The sequence below is a fragment of the Salvelinus sp. IW2-2015 genome, linkage group LG15, assembly GCF_002910315.2.
Source record: "Salvelinus sp. IW2-2015 linkage group LG15, ASM291031v2, whole genome shotgun sequence".
Classification (NCBI taxonomy): domain Eukaryota; kingdom Metazoa; phylum Chordata; class Actinopteri; order Salmoniformes; family Salmonidae; genus Salvelinus; species Salvelinus sp. IW2-2015.
The window spans coordinates 50930972-50950013 of NC_036855.1; the positions used below are offsets into that span (position 1 = coordinate 50930972).

The window sequence follows — 19042 nt, forward strand, 5'->3', positions numbered from 1 at the left end:
CAGATATTTATTACTAATGGCAGACCACTCTCTCCTTGGCTGCAATAGCAGCAACCAAACGGCTATTATGGAGGGTAATACATTTGTCTTTGAGAGTGGCTCTGCCGTCAAAAAATGTAATCCTCTGCTCTACTGGGAGTAGTATAGCTGGATACCAAAGATAGACAGGGGRGGGGATACTAGGGGATGGGTCCAGAACATTCAGACGACCAAACAAGGAACCTGGGAGTTGCCATGAATAGACACTACTAATAAAACAGTTGCTAAGGAGGTTGGCAGTCTTGCAGGGTTACAACTAGGGTTGCAAAGGGTCCAACATTTTCTGGAAAGTTWACTTTTTTGGGCTAGGGGGAAGTATTTTGAAGTCTGGATGACAAGCGTGCCCAAAGTAAACTGCCTGTTACTCAGGCCCAGAAGATAGGATATGCATATAATTGGTAGATTTGGATAGAAAACACTGAAGTTTCTAAAACTGTGAAAATAATGTCTGTGTATAACAAAACTGATATGGCAGGAAAACCCGAGGAAAATCCATCCAGGAAGTGGGATGTTTTTTGATGTGAGTGGTTTTCCATTGAAAGCCTATTGAGTTTAAAAAGGGGTTAGGGCCCAGATTGCAGTTCCTATGGCTTCCACTAGATGTCAAGTCTTTAGACATGGTTTCAGGCATGATTTCTGAAAAACGACGAAGAATAAGACCTTTTGGTCAGTGGTCTAAGGATTCATACAGTACTGGTTTGCGTGTGTGACTGTGTGCGCGCTCTTCGTTCTTTTTCCTTTCTATTGAATACGCTTTTGTCCGGTTGAAATTTTATCGATTATTTAGATAATTGACACCCTGCGGATTAGTTATAAACATCGTTTGACATGTTTCGACGAACTTTACCGGTACTATTAGGATGTATTCGTCTGCATGTTTTGACCGCCTTTGAGCGAGTGGATTACTGAACAAAACGTGCCAACAAACAGAGTTTTGGGGATATAAAGAAGGACTTTATCGAACAAAAGGACAATTTGTTATGTAGCTGGGACCCTTGTGATTGCAACCAGATGAAGATCTTCAAAGGTAAGCGATTTATTTTATTGCTATTTCTGACTTTCGTGACTCCTCTGCTTGGTTGGAAAATGTTTGTATGCTTTTGTAAGCGGGGCGCTGTCCTCAGATAATCGCATGGTATGCTTTCGCCGTAAAGTCTTTTTGAAATCTGACAAAGCGGCTGGATTAACAAGAAGTTAATCTTTTAACCGATGTACAACACTTGTATTTTCATGAATGTTTATTATTACCATTTGTGTCATTTGAATTTGGCGCTCTGCAATTTCACCGGATGTTGTAGAGGTGGGCCGCTAGCGGCAAGACTTGCTCCAAAGAAGTTTTAAGCGCCGGAAATTTGTGGAATTTTGCTTAAATTCATTTTTTAAAAGTTGGCTTATAACAGTGAACCTTTTTTGTTGGATACACACATGTCAATTCTAGGACTAGTGGCATATTTTGGTTAAACTATCCCCAATTCAATGGAATTGCAACCCTCTGCATACACAGTGCATTCTTCCATGACATGTACAGCTGATTCTCAAGACACCAATGAAATGCTATTGAGCCCACACTACTACACAGTCTGAGCCAAGGACTACATGCTTTCTGGTAAGTTTTGATTGCAATACTGGGTGGGGTGAATATATTTTACATGTCAAACACGATTTTTTGTTAACTAGTAAAAATGCTAGTTAGTTTTTGCCACCATGTGGGTTTGAGCTTGCATGAGCCTGCTAACTGAGTACACATTTTTTTCTAATCTTTACAGGAAAATTACACGGCACTATCTGATGTGTGGAGACATTGCACTGCAGCTAACGTAGAAGGAAACACTGTGTACATTTGCAAATACTGTGCCAAATCATATGTGAAGAATGCAACAAAGATGTAGAATCATCTGGCCAAGTGCATAAAGTTCCTTCAGTGCTCACAAGGAACCTCTGACAAATGTCCCTCTATTTCTATTCGAGGTGAAATTGATGAACCAGACACCTTATCGATAGCAACAGCTCATGGCCCTCCTGGAATCAGATTTTTTTTGACTCAATGGAGGAATGTAGTGTGAGAAATGCTGATGAATATCTTGCTCGAGCTGTGTACGCAATTGGTTCACCGCTGATTCTCACAGGCAATGTGTATCGGAAGAGATTTCTGAATGGTCTTTGCCCAGCATACACCCCTCCAACCAGACATGCTTTATCTACTAATTTGCTGGATGCAGAGTTCCACAGAGTTAAAGTGAAGGTCAAGCAAATCATAGAGAAAGCAGACTGTATTACAATCATCTCTGATGGGTGGTCGAATGTTCGTGGGCAAGGAATAATTAACTACTTCTCCACTCTTCAACCAGTATTCTACAAGAGCACAGACACAAGGGACAACAGACACACCGGTCTCTACATTGCAGATGAGCTGAAGGCAGTTATCAATGACCTTGGACCACAGAAGGTATTTGCACTGGTGACAGACAATGCTGCAAACATGAAGGCTGCTTGGTCTAAAGTGGTGGAGTCCAAAGCTCACATCACACCCATTGGCTGTGATGCTCATGCATTGAAAACAATGGATACACTCTACAAGAGAGCCAAGGAAATTGTTAGGTATGTGAAGGGTAACCAAGTTATAGCAGCAATCTACCTCACCAAGCAAAGTGAGAAGAATAAGAGCACCACATTGAAGCTGCCCAGCATCACCCGTTGGGGTGTTGTTGTCATCATGTTTGACAGTCTCCTGGAGGGGAAGGAGTCTCTCCAAGAAATGGCCATATCAATCGGCTGGGCTGATATGGACAGCCCCATCAAGAGGATATGGACAGCCCCATCAAGAGGATCCTCCTGGATGATGTACTTTGGGAGAGAGTGGTAAGCAGCATGAAACTCCTGAGACCTATAGCAGTTGAGCTTTGCACGGATTGAGGGAGACAATGCCATCCTGTCTGATGTTCAGACTCTGCATGCAGATGTAAGATAAGAAATCCGTACTGCTCTGCCCACTTCACTGTTGCTCCAAGCAGAGGAAACTGCAGTTCTGAAATACATAAAAAAGCGAAGACTTCTGCCTGAAGCCCATACATGCCGCAGCGTACATGTTGGACCCCAAGTATGCTGGCAAAAGAATCCTGTCTGGTGCAGAGATCAATAAGGCCTATGGTGTCATCACTAATGTGTCTCGCCACCTTGGCCTGGATGAGGGCAAGGTTCTTGGCAGTCTGGCGAAGTACACTTCCAAGCAAGGGCTTTGGGATGCAATATGGCAGTCGTGCCAACATATCTCCTCAGCCACCTGGTGGAAGGGACTTTGTGGATCTGAGGCGCTATACCCTGTTGCCTCCATCATTCTCCAAATCCCACCAACATCAGCCACCTCAGAGCGCAACTGGTCCTTGTTTGGGAACACACACCAAAGCACGCAACTGGAAACCAAAACCAGGGTCGAAAAATTGGTGGCCATCCGGGAAAATTAGAGGCTTTTTGAGCCTGACAACGAGCCAACCTCAACAAGGTTGGAAAGTGACAGTGAAGATGAGGCCTCACAGTCTGATGTTCAAGAGGTGGACATTCAGGAAGTCCAGGGAGAAGACATGGAAGCCTGAGAGGAAGACAACCAAAGCTTTAGTTTCTAGATCATCATTTTACAGATGTATGTTTAAAATYTTTTTGGGAGATGCGATGGATCATTGGGGATCATTCAATATTCCCTTTTGTTGTTCAGTGAAATCATGTGAAGAATCAACTAATTTAATTTAAAGTTAAATTAGTAACTAAATAGTTTTAAAAATTATTTATATTGGAAGGCTGGAATCATTTGCAATTATGTCTACATAAGGTAAAATGTTTATGTTTGTCTCCATATAAGGTAAATAAAATAAAAAATAAATCCTCTCACTGTCAACTTCGTTTATTTTCAGCAAACGTAATGTGTAAATATTTGTATTAACGTAACAAGATTCAACAACTGAGACAAACTGAACAAGTTCCACAGACATGTGACTAACAGAAATTGAATAATGTGTCCCTGAACATAGTGGGGGGGAATCAAAAGTAACAGTCAGTATCTGGTGTGGCCACTAGCTGCATTATGTACTGCAGTGCATCTCCTCCTCATGGACTGCACCAGACTTTCCAGTTCTTGCTGTGAGATGTTACCCCCCTCTTCCACCAAGGCACCTGCAAGTTCCCAGACATTTCTGGGGGGAATTGCCCTAGCCCTCACCCTCTGATCCAACAGGTCCCAGACGTGCTCAATGGGATTGAGACCCGGGCTCGTCGCTGGCCATGGCAGAACACTGACATTCCTGTCTTGCAGGAAATCACGCACAGAACGAGCAGTATGGCTGGTGGCATTGTCATGCTGGAGGGTCATGTCAYGATGAGCCTSCAGGAAYGGTACKACATGAGAGAGGAYGATGTCTTCCCTGTAATGCACAGCGTTGAGATTGCCTGCAATGACAACAAGCTCAGTCCGATGATGCTGTGACACACCGCCCCAGACCATGACGGACTCTTGTAGTAGCAGAATCAGAATTAGTTAGGTAACATTGATAAATAAGATGTTGTATTTATATAATACTTGTGAGATATTTGTCATTAGAATGTCTTCTTTTGGATAATACTGTTTGCAGTTTGCAGTTATCCCTTCTCTGCTAGGGCTTAGTCACATTGGGCCCCAGAGAGGGGAGAGGTCAGGCCTGTCTTCTTATGGGAATGTGTCTAACTATTTACATGTCCCCTCTGAGGTTGCCCTTATCTTGATTTAGTATATGACCTAAGAGGCTCACTGTCTTTTCTGATCTTGRCCAGGAGGGGGTGTATTTGATATATGCCATTGGATGAGGTAATGTTTTTGGTTCTAAGTGGTACCAAGAACGAGATAAGAACTTAGTTTAGGAGACCAAACTGAACGATAATTTATAGCCAATGCTGTCTGGCTATGTGTGTCTTTGCTATAAAGGATCTCAGTTGCCAATATGTAAGCACTCTCAGAGAATTCATTTATAGACACTGAATTGATCTGAGAGTCACAGGGTTGTGATGAAGCTCATATAATTAAAGATGGACTTTATGATAACTCTGACTTGTGTGTGGTTTGCTCTCTCATGATTTGGTAATACAGGAAATTTCCACGACACTCTCCACCTCCAAATCGATCCCGCTCCAGTGTATAGGCCTCGGTGTAACGCTCATTCCTTTGATGATAAACGCGAATCTGCCCATCACCCCTAGTGAGACAAAACCGCGACTCGTCAGTGAAGAGCACTTTTTGCCAGTCCTGTCTGGTCCAGCGACGGTGGGTTTGTGCCCATAGGCAATGTTGTTGACGGTGATGTCTGGGGAGGACCTGCCTTACAACAGACCTACAAGCCCTCAGTCCAGCCTCTCTCAGCCTATTGCGGACAGTCTGAGCACTGATGGAGGGATTGTGCGTTCCTGGTGTAACTCGGGCAGTTGTTGTTGCCATCCTGTACCTGTCCCGCAGGTGTGATGTTCAGATATGCTGATCCTGTGCAGGTGTTGTTACACGTGGTCTGCCACTGCGAGGACGATCAGCTGTCTGTCCTGTCTCCCTGTAGCGCTGTCTTAGGCGTCTCACAGTACGGACATTGGAATGTATTGCCCTGGGCACATCTGCAGTCCTCATGCCTAAGGCACATTCACGCAGATGAATGAGCAGGGACCCTGGGKATCTTTCTTTTGGTGTTTTTCAGAGTCAGTAGAAAGGCCTCTTTAGTGTCCTAAGTTTTCATAACTGTGACCTTAATTGCCTACCGTCTGCAAGCTGTTAGTGTCTTTACGACCGTTCCACAGGTGCATGTTAATTAATTGTTTATGGTTCATTGAACATGCATGGGAAACAGTGTTTAAATCCTTTACAATGAAGATCTGTGAAGTTATTTGGATTTTTACAAATTATCTTTGAAAGACAGGGTCCTGAAAAGGGGATGTTTCTTTTTTGCTGAGTTTATATCCAATGCAAAAAAAAACAACATTTAAATGGTATTAATATAAATTAGCATATATTTCCGTTAATTCCCATATATTCCCGTTAATTCCCATGGAAAGTTTCCACCTCTGAATATTCCAACCCTAGTTACAAGATACATACATTCTTGGGACAAGAAACACRGCTGACAAGTCTGTCATGAATAAACAAAAATGAAATATTTGTCGCAATAATGCATTGAAAGGTCATTACAAGCTGTGAAACCCCTCAGTGAGTACAGTTAAACGCACACAATAATATGATTATTGTGGATAATCAGATTAATATAATAGTTCATTTAAAATGTTTACATACTTTGCAAGACGAACAATTTCCCTAAAAATCCTGTTGTTTACATGGACACATCTGAAATCAGGTTACCTGATGGGACTTACCACAGCGACCATGTTCTTTTTCGACYAAGTCTGCATGCGAAAACTATTTCTAAGATGCATACTATTTTTCTGAACTCACTTCACTCGCGCATAAGATGGAGTCTTGTGCTACCGGTGTTTGCCCATGCACAGAACAAATATGCTGATTTAAGCTGTTTAGACATCCTAATAATTTGAAAGATTATTAAAACATCATGGTTTTCTGAACAAAGGCCTGATTGGTGGAGTGCTGCAGAGATTGTTATCCTTTTGGAAGTTTCTCTCATTTCCACAGAGGAACTGCGGAGCTCTGTCAGAGTAACCATCGGGTTCTTAGTCACCTCCCTGACCAAGGCCCTTTCCCCCCAATTGCTCAGTCTGGCCGGGCGGCCAGCTCTAGGAAGAGTCTTGGTTGTTCCAAAGTTCTTCCATTTAAGAATGATAGAGGCCACTGTGTAGAGTTCCTCTGTGGAGATGGGAGAACCTTCCAGAAGGACGACCATCCATGCAGCACCCCCCCAATCAGGCTTTTATGGCAGAGTGCCAAGACAGAAGCCATTCCTCAGTAAAAGGCACATGACTTCCTGTTTGGAGTTTGCCAAAAGGCACCTAAAGGACTCTAAGGCCATTAGAAACAAGATCATCTGGTCTGATGAAACCAAGATTTAACTCTTTGGCCTGAATGCCAAGAGTCACGTCTGGAGGAAACCTGGCCTCGCTCATTACCTGGCCGATACCATCCCTACGGTGAAGCATGGTGGTGGCAGCATCATGCTGTACAAAGAGATCCTTGATGAAAACCTGCTCCAGAGCGCTCAGGACCTTCGACTGGGGCTAGGGCAGTCATGAAATTTTGTCAGCCGGTGATTGTCAAGCAAATAACTGCCGGTTTCACAGTAATTGATCGTTAATTACCATAAACACATTTACCATCTATTGGCTTCCTACAAGCCAATTTTAAAAGTTCAATAAATCCATGTAATATGGCATATACCATCACAATAAAACCATTATTGATTTTTGACAGGTCTAAAGAAACACGATATGAAGAAAATGTAGTCTATTTCAGAAGAACAGAATAGCATAATCTGAATTGTCCTTATGTTAGGCCCTGATATGGCTATGCCATATGGCTGTGGGCTACACTAGTTCATTTAGCAGACAAGATTTGCTTAGAATTCCATGGCATTATTTTATAGTATGAAGAACACAGCTGAATAAAATAGAAGAGGCACTGAGTTTGAAGGTAGGCCTTGAAATACATCCACAGGTACACATCCAATTGACCCCAATGATGTAAATTAGCCTATCAGAAGCTTCTAAAGCCATGACATCATTTTCTGGAATTGTCCAAGCTATTTAAAAAGGCACAGCCAAATTCTGACCCACTGAAATTGTGATACAGTGAATTATAAATTAAATAATCTGTCTGTAAACAGTTGTTGGAAAGATTACTCATGCACAAAGTAGATGTCCTAACCGACTTGCCAAAACTATAGTTTCTTAACAAGAAATTTGTGGAGTGGTTGAAAAACTAGTTTTAATGACCCCAATCTAAGTGTATGTAAACTTCAACTCTATCTGAAGTACTGTCCACATTTACTTTTTGTCAGCCAACAAGATGAGTAGGCCTAACGAACAGAAAAAGCACTAGACTGTCAATCCACTATCCCCCATAGTACAAAAGTTGACCTATTCTATTCCGTGCGAGAAATAAATATTCCAAACATAGTCTGGGACAGTTGTGGGATGCGATAGATCCAAAATGAATACAACCACGAGCATCAAAAAAACAGTTTTAAGCAATGAGCCTGAAGCAAAAGATGACAACATTCAGCTTAAAATGTTGATAATGCAGACATGASAATAGACTATAAGCGTGAATCTTCCATTAACAGGAAAACGATTTGCTCAAAAGTGACCACAAATGCAATTATACATGTAATGCCTTTATTCTAAAGATGCATTTTAATGGTGAAAATTAACTTTCCCAAACTTGTGTATAGTACGCCAGTTAAGCTCTACAGCCATTGTAAAGCTTATTAATGTGCTTCATTTTACAAATGTATTTGGCCACTTTAGTTGTGATACAAACCTTATCAATACATATAGGCCTATGGGCTAAGCTACATGAGGTGTGTGACTATGATTTGAAAAAGTCAACCAAATAAGTATCTGCTGTTACTTGCCTTAAGATGGGCATCATTCACAAGTGATAGGCTAATATTGTCACCCATCACACCATTCTTGATTTAATGTTGTCTTTACATATACTAAATAATGTGGGGAATTTGTTTTGATTTAGAACGGACCATTATCATGCACCTGTCTCAAAACAGGAGTAGGGGGGGAAAAAAATACATGTCATCTATGCACTTAAATAGTTAATGGAGGACGCTTTTCCGGTGGTTAATTTTCATGGCAGCCAGGTAAGCTAAACTCCTGTTGTAAAGAGAAGCAATATGCTTCATATTAGGAAAGTTGAGAAATAAATAGTAGGCCTTGCCTAGAGAAAGCTGATGGGATCCTCTTTTTAATAGAAACCATCACTCGGTTCTCTCACGCAATTGCATAGCCTATAGAAATGTTGCGCAACATGAGCTCATGCTCTCATTAAGTATTTGATTAGACTTTTGATGACATTTGCATTGATGTCAGAGTGATTAGAGGGACAATGGAGTGCTGAATACCAGGCAGTTAGCAAGTTTGGAAAGCTACCAATGACCATCAGCAGCATCAGAGCTTGGAGACGTCTAATTACCGTGACTAAACGGTCACGTGGAATTTGACTGCCGTCATGACTCGTGACCACCGGTGTGGTAGTAATATGGTCACTGTAACAGCCCTAACTGGGGCAAGGTTAATCTTCCAACAGGACAAAAACCCTCATAACACAGCCAAGACAATGCAAGAGTGCCTTCAGGACAAGTCTCTGAATGTCCTTGAAAGGCCCAGCCAGAGGCCGGACTTGAAGCCGATCTAACATCTCTGGGGAGACCTGAAAATACCTGTGCAGCGACGCTCCCCATCCAACGTGACAAACCTCCCCAAATATAGGTGCATCAAGCTTATAGCGTCATTCCCAAGAAGACTCAAGGCTGTAATCACTGCCAAAGGTGATTCAACAAAGTACTGAGTAAAGGGTCTGAATACTTACGTAAATGTGATATCAGCTTTTTTTTTTTTTTTGCAAAAATGTCTAAAACCTATTTTTGCTTTGTCATTATGGGGTAGTGTGTGTAGATTAATGAGGGGGGAAACAATTTAATCTATTTTAGAATAAGGCTGTAACATAACAATGTGGAAAAAGTCAAGGAGTCTGAATATTTCCCGCATGCACTGCTAAACAAAAAAAAAGCTTGGTCGACCAACAGCCTATCGACCAAACAATCGGCAGTRGAAGAATTAGGGTCAGCCCTAATTCCCGCGCAGACTGGAATCTGAAGATGTTGGGAAAATTCTTCTTTATTGAACAAAATAAAATTCTGAAGATTCTGGATCCCTATTTTAACAGTAAAACAACAGCCTAACTGTCAAACCAAAAGTCATGACAATCACTGCATTAGGTTGCACTTTAAAATATATTGCATTCCTGCATGGACGTGTTAGATAAAAACGTATTTCTTGAATACCATCTTAGCAGTATATTACACCTCTTAATAAACGCTGTGAATTACTTTATAAGTGATTACTTATTTTTTCTATTGCGTGTCCAAGCTTTTTTTGTTGTTGACGCGACCAAATCATGGGCTGGTACCACCAACTGAAAAAGTTAGTGGCGCTAATGCCACCTGGGGAAAATGTTAGTAGAAAGCCCTGTATTCCCTTCCCTCTTCTGCATCATAGTAAAATTCCTCTCCTTGCCCAGTCCAGTTTTAACCCTGACCCCTCACAGATATAATATGTACTTATAAGAATATTTCGAAGATAATTACACAACGCAGAGACAGAGTACGAGACGTCAAGAAGTCAATAGAATTAACAATCAATGGAAATAGTGTTTTTTCTGTAAAAGGGAATTATTTATCAATGGGTCAGAGACATGGGAGGATCTATACAGAGAGCCTGAAATAGTATACTTGTTATTTGGCCATTGGCCCAGTTGTACTGCAAGGACTTCTAATTGGTCAACAGGCTAGGGCTGGGTTATAAAACTAGATCCTGTCCCTTTGTTCTGTGGAGATAATCACTGGATAGCATCACTGAGGACAGGGGAGAATGACCATCTACTTTCAAGCATGATTTGTCCTATATGAATAGACCTATTTTCCTCCCCGATTCGGGGAAAATAAGAATTTGTTCTTAACTGACTTGCCTACTTAAATAAAGGTTAAAAAAATAATAATACAAGGAGGAGTCTGTCACACCTATGTGAAAATTCAGCCAACAGGAGTCATCTCCCCTCACTCAATCATTGAATTACTCCATAGTATTCCACAACATCTGTGTGTCTTTCTTTCAAAATGGCATCTAAAAGCATGTTGACAAATCATGATGCAATAAAAGGAAATAAAGCACCCAGAGGCTAAATCTAAGGCCTCATACACAACCATTTTTTAAAACGACACTGTAGGCTATTGTTATAATTTATGTTATCATCATTACCGTTATAAATGTGGACATCACAGTTATAGGAACAAAGCATTTATTAAAACAACATAAGCACAAGTGTGTAAAATCCATATTAGTGACACACATATGGAAACTGCCCAACTTCACCTATGTTGCTGGCTAGTTACCTCCCAAATAACAACAGGCACAACACCTCTGCAACTAGTAAACACAAGACCTCAATGCAAAAAAATAAAAAATCATTATACTAATTAAATCAACAATAAGTCAGTAAGTTTAACTTAAGTGATAGTGCAAAATGTAAAACGAAAAAAAGAGTGCATTCAAGTGCGTGTTCTGCAGCCAATTATTTTTTGTTGTTTGTATCAAAGTCTTATTGTGCAACATAATGCAGGTACGTTAACTATAAGGCTGGGATATAAGCGACCCAAAATAATTGGCCGCAGAACACACACTAATGCAAAAAAAATACAAAGTACGAATACATACAGAGAATTTTTTTGATAACAGGATTTTGTAATAATAAAGAAAGGCGACCCCCCCCCACCGAAACCATGTTTTCCACCTCTTCCCACCCCGCATAGCAACACAGGTTGGTTTGCAGTACCGTGAATGTGTACCTAATAAACTGGCCACTGAGTGTATATTTTGTTTGTATGTATGTGTTAGGCTTTATTTGAGATTATTCTTTACAGAGTCAAGTATATTTATCCAGACCTCAATTGTTCCTTGACTAGCACCATTCATTCTCACCGTCGATAATTCTAATGTTACAACTTCTAACTGTGTTCACTGGCGATTTGAGAGAGTTGGCTATTTCCAGTCTAAGAGCCAACATCTTTTTTTGCAGCAGTGTTGCCTGCCAGCAATAATTGTCTCTGATTGAGAGATTCAAGGAGCTGTCATCGTTAAGTAACACAGAAGATACAACACATTTAAAATGTACATTCATGCACTTCGTCCCAGAAGCATTTAACTGCACGGCACTCCTACARCATATGAAGGAATGTGCCAACCTGATTTAGGGGACACAGTGAACAGTTGGGAGTTAGGGCAAATTTCATCATAAAACTTTTCATGGTGTTAAATACAGTCTGAAAAAACTTTAAATGTATAAATTGATGGTTCGGATTACGGCACACCAAGGTCATATTTTTCCATATTCTGTTCCAGTTAAAGGGTTGTTCGGATTCACTTAGATTTGTGGWCCATACTTTTTGAATGACTAGCTCAGAATATGAGGGTACCGATTCCACATTTGGACCATTGGGGAGATGCAAAGCATTATTATGAAATAATGGAGTATGTGCGTGCCATTTTGATTCACAGTTACTTACAAGCACTTGAATGCACTCATGACGCAATTATATATGCACCAAAATTACAATCTGTTTGTCTGAAGTTCCTTGTGAAAGCCTAACACTAAGATCGTATTTTCTAACTTAGCAAAACATTTTGGCAATAGAATAAGCTTTCAAATGATGCCCACCTGACCCAGATTGGGATTTATAATAGAACATTTTTGGATTGCATAAACAACAGTTATTTTGTGATGGGCTGGGCTCCAAACAATAAACTACAAGAGTGCATGCTTCAGTTCCTCAATCGCAAAGCTAGGAGAGCTTAATTGTTTGTTCTTGTTGTACCTACCAACATTTCAATGAATATTCTTAATTTGTTACTGAATGTATCCAGAGTACTTTCAGATTTCCTTACTGGCAAATGCTGTGAAAAGTACAGTAAAAGTACAGTAATCCAATTAAAAATGTAATGTTTGGATTCATTCTTGTGTCAGGTGAACTGTTGTGTCCTCACCTTTGGTCTGACAATGTCCCCATAATCTCCAAAGTGCTTTCATGCATTTGCTTTTTATATTTCTTCTGTTAGTAACATTTCAATTCGGCCATAAGAAGGCTACGATGGTAATCATTTTTAGAACATCTTGTGCTTTTTCTGCCCACGTGATGAAAATGAATCTCTGGCCATGACTTAAATAGCCTACCTGCCCTGCATCAAGGCATTGAAATAGCCATATTGTTTCAGTGACCCAACATGCTACTACTACTACAGCTCTCTGAATACCATTTTAAGCCAGCTGAGACCATTACTTAGAAGGACTTTATGAGGATGTAGTCTACCTCTAAGCAGTAGATTCTAGTCAGAGAGAAGAGTGGCTGAGAATGCCTAGCCTGATGACTTACCCTGGGTTTGCTTGTCACGTAGGTAATGGTTCTTCTCCCTTTATCCTGTTAACAAATAGATACATATAATGACCAAATCTGTGTGATTGACATTTAACAGCCACTGATTCTCACTTTTGCATTTTAAGCAATAAGACAAGAGTCAGGGCTGATGATCTGCTTCTGAGATCTAAACCAGCTAACATAAATAGTCAAGTTCTCCAGTTTGGAGGACTCCATGGTTCCATGACAACGCAACTGCATTGAATAACTAACACAAGCCATCTTCAACTTGTCATGCATACCACCACCACCCAGTGCAGCACATTACCAGTGCTATAGGTCAAATTGCAATGCACCAGACAGTGACATGACTGAATTATTTGTATGCAATAAGTTTCTGTAAATGTGTCAATACTTCAAAACATTGCTTATGCTGCATCTTGTATGCATAATGAAAAATGTATGTCATGTGAGGTTATGACCACTGGTCTGTTCAATTAAACTCCATCTCATAAAATTAGTCATTACTCCAAACGAACTTGTAGAGAACCAGTTATCATGCATCAGAAAGTCTATAGACACATAACAGTTGCATTTGACAGCTACATTCTTATGTATGAAAACGCTAGATTTGAAAAGAGGTTACATTGTATATGGATACAGCGACCTGTAGGCGTGTGACTTGCCGGTGCACTGCAGAGAGATCCATCGAAGTCACACTTTTATGAAGACACCAGTCAGAATAATTTTTGTTTTGGTTTGTCGTGGTATCTAACAATAATTACTGTATACTGGCAACTTAAATAGTTGCCCTTGAAGAACAAGCCTCAACCGCTGTTTTTGAACTGCCACTGTTGCAACTCACTCGTATGTGGCCTGAGAACAGACGTTCGAGAGAAGTAGACTGACCTCAAACCTCAGTTAGTTTACGAACGTTACTAGCTAACTATTCTATTGATTGATGCAAGGGTTGTAAAAATTGGTKATGTTCAACAGATATCGTCTCGATTCAACATTTAGAAATTGTGAAAAAGGCCAGCCAGACTATTTCGCCATTTTTGTTCTAACTTTACGCGAGTAGAAATAAATAGATGCTTTGCTTGTTTGTTTCTAGTGTATTGAGCATCAAATCCAATACATTACCAGATTTGGCAGCTAACGGTAGCTGTTCTGTGAAACAGCAAGTGTTGTTGCTAGCTAGCCAACTCGTAGAGGCTAACAGTTATCCGTTTAGAACCAGGCTTGGTGGTACTAGTAACGTTAGCTTGTTGATAAGCACACTGACGGGCTATTTCAGTCTTCTGTTAGCTAAATGCAAACATTATCAAAAGAAGAATCATGCGTATTTGGGAGAATTAGCTAGCAGTTTGTATGTTTTTGTTGTTGGTAAGAATGGTTCCATTTAGCAAACAAGTAGCTAGCTTTCTGGAAAGCAGTTTAATGACGCATGTTGTTTGTGACCCTATTTGCTGAGCCAGCTGACTGATCCATAAACAAGCCAAATGTGTGCCGCTATCTAGCATTGGATAACACATTTGATAGCTAGATAAATTAGCTGGCGAATCATTTTACTTTTACCCTACTTACCTGTGTGATGTCTTAACTTTAAATGCGACTACCTACGTGTCTAGCCAACACAGTGTGTTATCAATATTTGCTAAGTGTATGTTTGGTTGCTTATTAATTGTTTCGATTATTTTCTTCTCCAGCTCACTTTTAGACTTGTACTTCTATCTTGCAAAATGGCGGTCTTTCCTGCATTTACCATCAAACTCTCGGAAACAGGCGATTGGGGGTGTGACCGTCGAGGATGTTTTTTTAATTGAAGTGAATGTTGGACCAAACAACGTTAGCTAAATATTTTTTGTAAGCTTTTTCTAAATGTGCGTTATATTTAACAATTTTTCTTGCGTTTTCGGGGCGCCTTTAGACCCATTTAGAATAACAAGTGTCCCCTCTTTCAAAATATGGTAAGTTCTATATCCTTTCTCATGGGAGGATGTTATGTAGTCATTCTGTTATTTTATAGCTCGATTGTCACCTGCAAAGTTATTGCGTTGCCATTCAATATATGTTGATCAGTGCATTTTGATGTAAGTTGCCTCTTCGCCAGGTGCAAGGGAAAAACTACATTTTGAGCAGCATGTGAAACGAATTCTGAGAAGTCTGTTGTAAAAACACCGTCTGAAACAAGCATTACACAGATGTTCATGTTTCTCAGCTGATAGTTCTCAGGTTTTGACAGCTGGCTGATCCTGCCCCAGTATCTGCTTTTAGAGAAGTTGATGATGAGTATGACATGTCTCCTCTCCAAGGCCCAGGAATCTCCGATTCAAACTAGACACCTTGCAATCGTTATGTCGAAATACGTTTGTAATTCACAAAATATGGAGTTTCGCRGAGCAACTGTCTTAATTTAGTCCCATTGTAGCCGATATTCAAATAAAGGTCTAAGTACAAATGTACACGCAATCGAAAGAATGCCTACTCACTCACATCCCAATGATCCCGGATAGCACTAACCTTACTGCCATGCACAGGTCGGAAGTCTACAACAGCTCAATACAATGTAGGTGCCGAATAGTGTTTTTTTCCCCTGTTGCATGTAAAACATTTGTTTTAAGTACATACCGGCCGTCACGGGAGTAAATTTAGATAGTTGCTCATTGAAACCCCACATTTGGTGAATACCGAACGTATTTTTACATAACGCTTGCAGAGCTGTCTAATTGCAGTTTGAATCGGAGCTTCATGTTAGAGACGAGACACTCATCGCTGACTTCTCTAAAGCACAGATACTGGGTATGCGTTTCAAGTTTTATTAGAGGATATGCATACATCGTCCAACGAAATGCTTACTTACAGGTTCCTTCTCAACAATGAAACAATACAAAATAGTAAAAAAAAAAAAATACGAACAAAGTAAATGGCAGTAGAATAGAATAAACATTTTAGCATAAGTATAATACAGGAAGGRACAATTTATAGTACAATATTTACACGTGTATTGGGGACAAAGGTATAATAAGAGTCTGGTAGCAGCAGTTGTGATGTGTGCTAACGTGCGGGGAATCAGAGCAGGTGGTCAGTTCAAGTGTTCAGCAGTCTGATGGCCTGTAGATATAAACTCTCGAAACGAACCTATGGCAAATATATTAACGTATCTGGTTATTTTTCTTCAACCAAACAATCTACTTTGTGTAATAAGTCTTCCGGGCCACAAGGCGAAGTAGCCTGTTAGGTTGAATAGTACCTCTAGAACAACACGTTTTCGTACCATTAATTTAGATATTGTTGGTTTGTGGTGGGCCATGAATGTATCTCGGATTTGGAATTTGCTTTAACATTAGAGGTGCTGACTACGCTGTAGTGTGAACATGTCTGGGGCGTTAGCAAGGGTACTGTTTTATCCCACATTAGCGTATAATGTTGTCATGGAAAAAGTTTCCTCAAGACGGTGGTTCAATCGCGTGGATCAGACTGTCATTCTAGGAGCCCTGCCTTTCAAATCAATGACTAATGAGGTAACGTTAGCTAGCTAATACATTTTTGTTTTGTGAACTCCAGTCCAGTCTTCTACTTGTAGCTGGCATGCACGAGCTACTGATTATCTAATGGAAAAAAACATTGCCATCAACATTATTTTCTACTTCCAGCTGGTGCAGACAGAAAATGTCAGGGGGGTAATAACCATGAACGAGGAATATGAAACAAAATACTTCTGCAACTCAGCTGAGGTGAGCTGATGATTTACTTACTATAAAAATCAATGGCCGTCCTCATGGAGAGAGGTGTGGAATATCATTTCAGTCCTGCTCCATAGTCTACCTACTTGGCTGCTCATCATCAGGACCTTGATAAACTGATTCAGGTGTGGTAGAGTAGTTAGAACAAAAGCCTGTCTAGGTGGGTTGGCCCTTCTCTATCCATTGGTACAGTAGTTTAATTGCCACAAATAAATACAGAACCTCGAATTTTAAAAACAGTAGCTTCGTGGTGCTCTTGTACGCAAGGTCCGGGAAATGTCCTGTATGTCAAACATTGCTTGTTGTGAGTTTTATAATAGCAAATGTGAATTTGTATTAGAAACAGCTTTGTTTGTTCTGAAACAGGAGTGGAAAGCCGAGGGGGTGGAGCAGCTGCGTCTCAGCACAGTGGACCTGACCGGTGTGCCCAGTCTAGAGAACCTGCACAAAGGAGTGGAGTTCGCACTCAGTCACCGGGAAAAGGGCTCCAGTGTGTATGTCCACTGTAAGGCTGGACGCTGTCGCAGTGCCACACTAGCTGCTGCATACATCATACGGGTGAGTCGGTGGCTTTGGCCAGCAAARGACAGTCTTTGCTATCCATCGATTGCCACTGCTGGCTATCCTGATCATCACTAGTACTGAATTAGTTGTATCTACCTAACTTGTACATCAGTTTGTTGGTCTGTTTACAGATACACTGCTGGAGTCCAGAGGAAGCATGTCAGATGTTGGCCTCTGTCCGGCCACATGTAATAATTCGTTCTTCACAGCTGGAGATGCTTCGGCGGTACCATCAGCAAGTCTGTGGCGGGGGTTCCATTTAAGAGGGAGGCTGCCAGCATACTTATTGCACTTCTACAGAAACTGTAAAATTAGCTTTGTCAAGACAAARAATATGCTGCTTGAAGGGATTTTTMACCTTGAGCTCATTCTTTTACATAGTTGTTATTCAACTGGATTGTATAATTCTCAAATGTTGTATAATTCAAGTGTCATCAGCTCATCAGAGCATGGGGTATAATAAATTGCCGTCCCCATCAAAATACTGAGAGGTGGGTGAAGGGGGTGTATTTAAACGCATGTTTCTACAGAATGTTTACAATTTCTATGTTAAGAAAATTTGTGGTATTTTGATTGTTACTAATTTCACTGATTGTTTGATAGTATTCTATATGGGTTGTAAAAACATATTGGAAAAGAATGACATTATAAAAGGATAGCTATTGATACTTAATCCATTGAAACATAACCGGAGTGAACAGGGGGCCTAATTGTCTGGAAAGACCATGTTGAAATGAGCYTTTGAATCAGGAAAGTTTACTCTCACGACCTCTACAAACCAGAATGTTGAATAAAATGACATGTTAACATACTTTAGCGGTTGTCTGTGGAGTTGGTCCTTTTGGCAGTAGGAATGAGACAATATCCACAGGAAAGTATATAATTATGCCGAACAAAAATATAAAATGCAACTTTTTTCATGAGCTGAAATTAAAGATCCCAGAAATGTTCCATATGCACAAAAATATTATTTCTATAAAATTGTGTGCATAAATTGGTTTACATTCCTGTTAGTGAGCATTTCTCCTTTGCCAAGATAATCCATCCACCTAACAGGTGTGGCATATCAAGAAGCTGACTAAACAGCCTGATCATTACACAGGTGCACCTGGTGCTGGGGACAGTAAAAGGCCACTCTAAAATTTGCAGTGTTGTCACAACACAATGCCACAGATGTCTCAAGTTAAGGGAGCATGCAATTGGCATGCTGACTGCAGGAATGTCCATCAGAGCTATTACAAGATAGATAAATTAACATTAAATTACCATAAGCTAACATTTTAGAGAATTTGGCAGTACATCTAACTGGCCACAACTGCAGACCACGCCAGCCCTAGATATGTCTCTTAACATTCCACAAGGAGTTGAATGTACCTGAACAGAGACTGGCAACTAGGCTAGGCCAAGATACATTCTGGATTAAAAATAGTACAGCAAAAGTTATCTCTTGATGAGATCTATCCAGTGTTAAATTACCTGTCTGAAATTCGCATTAAAAGTAAATGGTAAAACAAAGATCCATCAACCGTTGGTTCTACTTCATCACAGTAGATGGGGTGATGCAAACACTTTTAACAAAGATATATA

General features: G+C 40.4%; 2 protein-coding genes across 40 annotated transcripts in view; one reads left to right on the forward strand and one right to left on the reverse strand.

Annotated features, from left to right (window-relative positions):
* The window catches only part of LOC111974091 (CUGBP Elav-like family member 1), a 56299-nt gene extending 39169 nt beyond the window's left edge, over positions 1 to 17130 (reverse strand). For 15 of the 37 annotated variants that reach the window (XM_070447224.1, XM_070447212.1, XM_070447199.1 and 12 more), the window contains exons 1-2: positions 14733 to 14898; positions 13164 to 13208 (exon numbers count right to left, since the gene is read on the reverse strand). The gene's annotated coding sequence lies outside the window, so the exon portion shown is untranslated. The other 22 variants (XM_070447209.1, XM_070447208.1, XM_070447223.1 and 19 more) reach the window with 9 other exon arrangements.
* On the forward strand, positions 14946 to 18271 carry ptpmt1 (protein tyrosine phosphatase mitochondrial 1). Of its 3 annotated transcripts, none has more exons than XM_024001664.2 (4): positions 14946 to 15115; positions 16802 to 16882; positions 17258 to 17449; positions 17587 to 18271. In XM_024001664.2, exons 1-4 carry the CDS (start codon positions 15113 to 15115, stop codon positions 17716 to 17718), a joined length of 408 nt encoding a protein of 135 aa, XP_023857432.1. In that variant the 5' UTR covers positions 14946 to 15112; the 3' UTR covers positions 17719 to 18271. The 3 variants fall into 3 exon arrangements, with proteins under 3 accessions (XP_023857432.1, XP_023857431.1, XP_023857430.1); XM_024001662.2 differs by lacking the exon at positions 14946 to 15115 and adding an exon at positions 16106 to 16669; XM_024001663.2 differs by lacking the exons at positions 14946 to 15115; positions 16802 to 16882 and adding an exon at positions 16066 to 16669.
* The last annotated feature ends 771 nt before the right edge of the window (positions 18272 to 19042 follow it).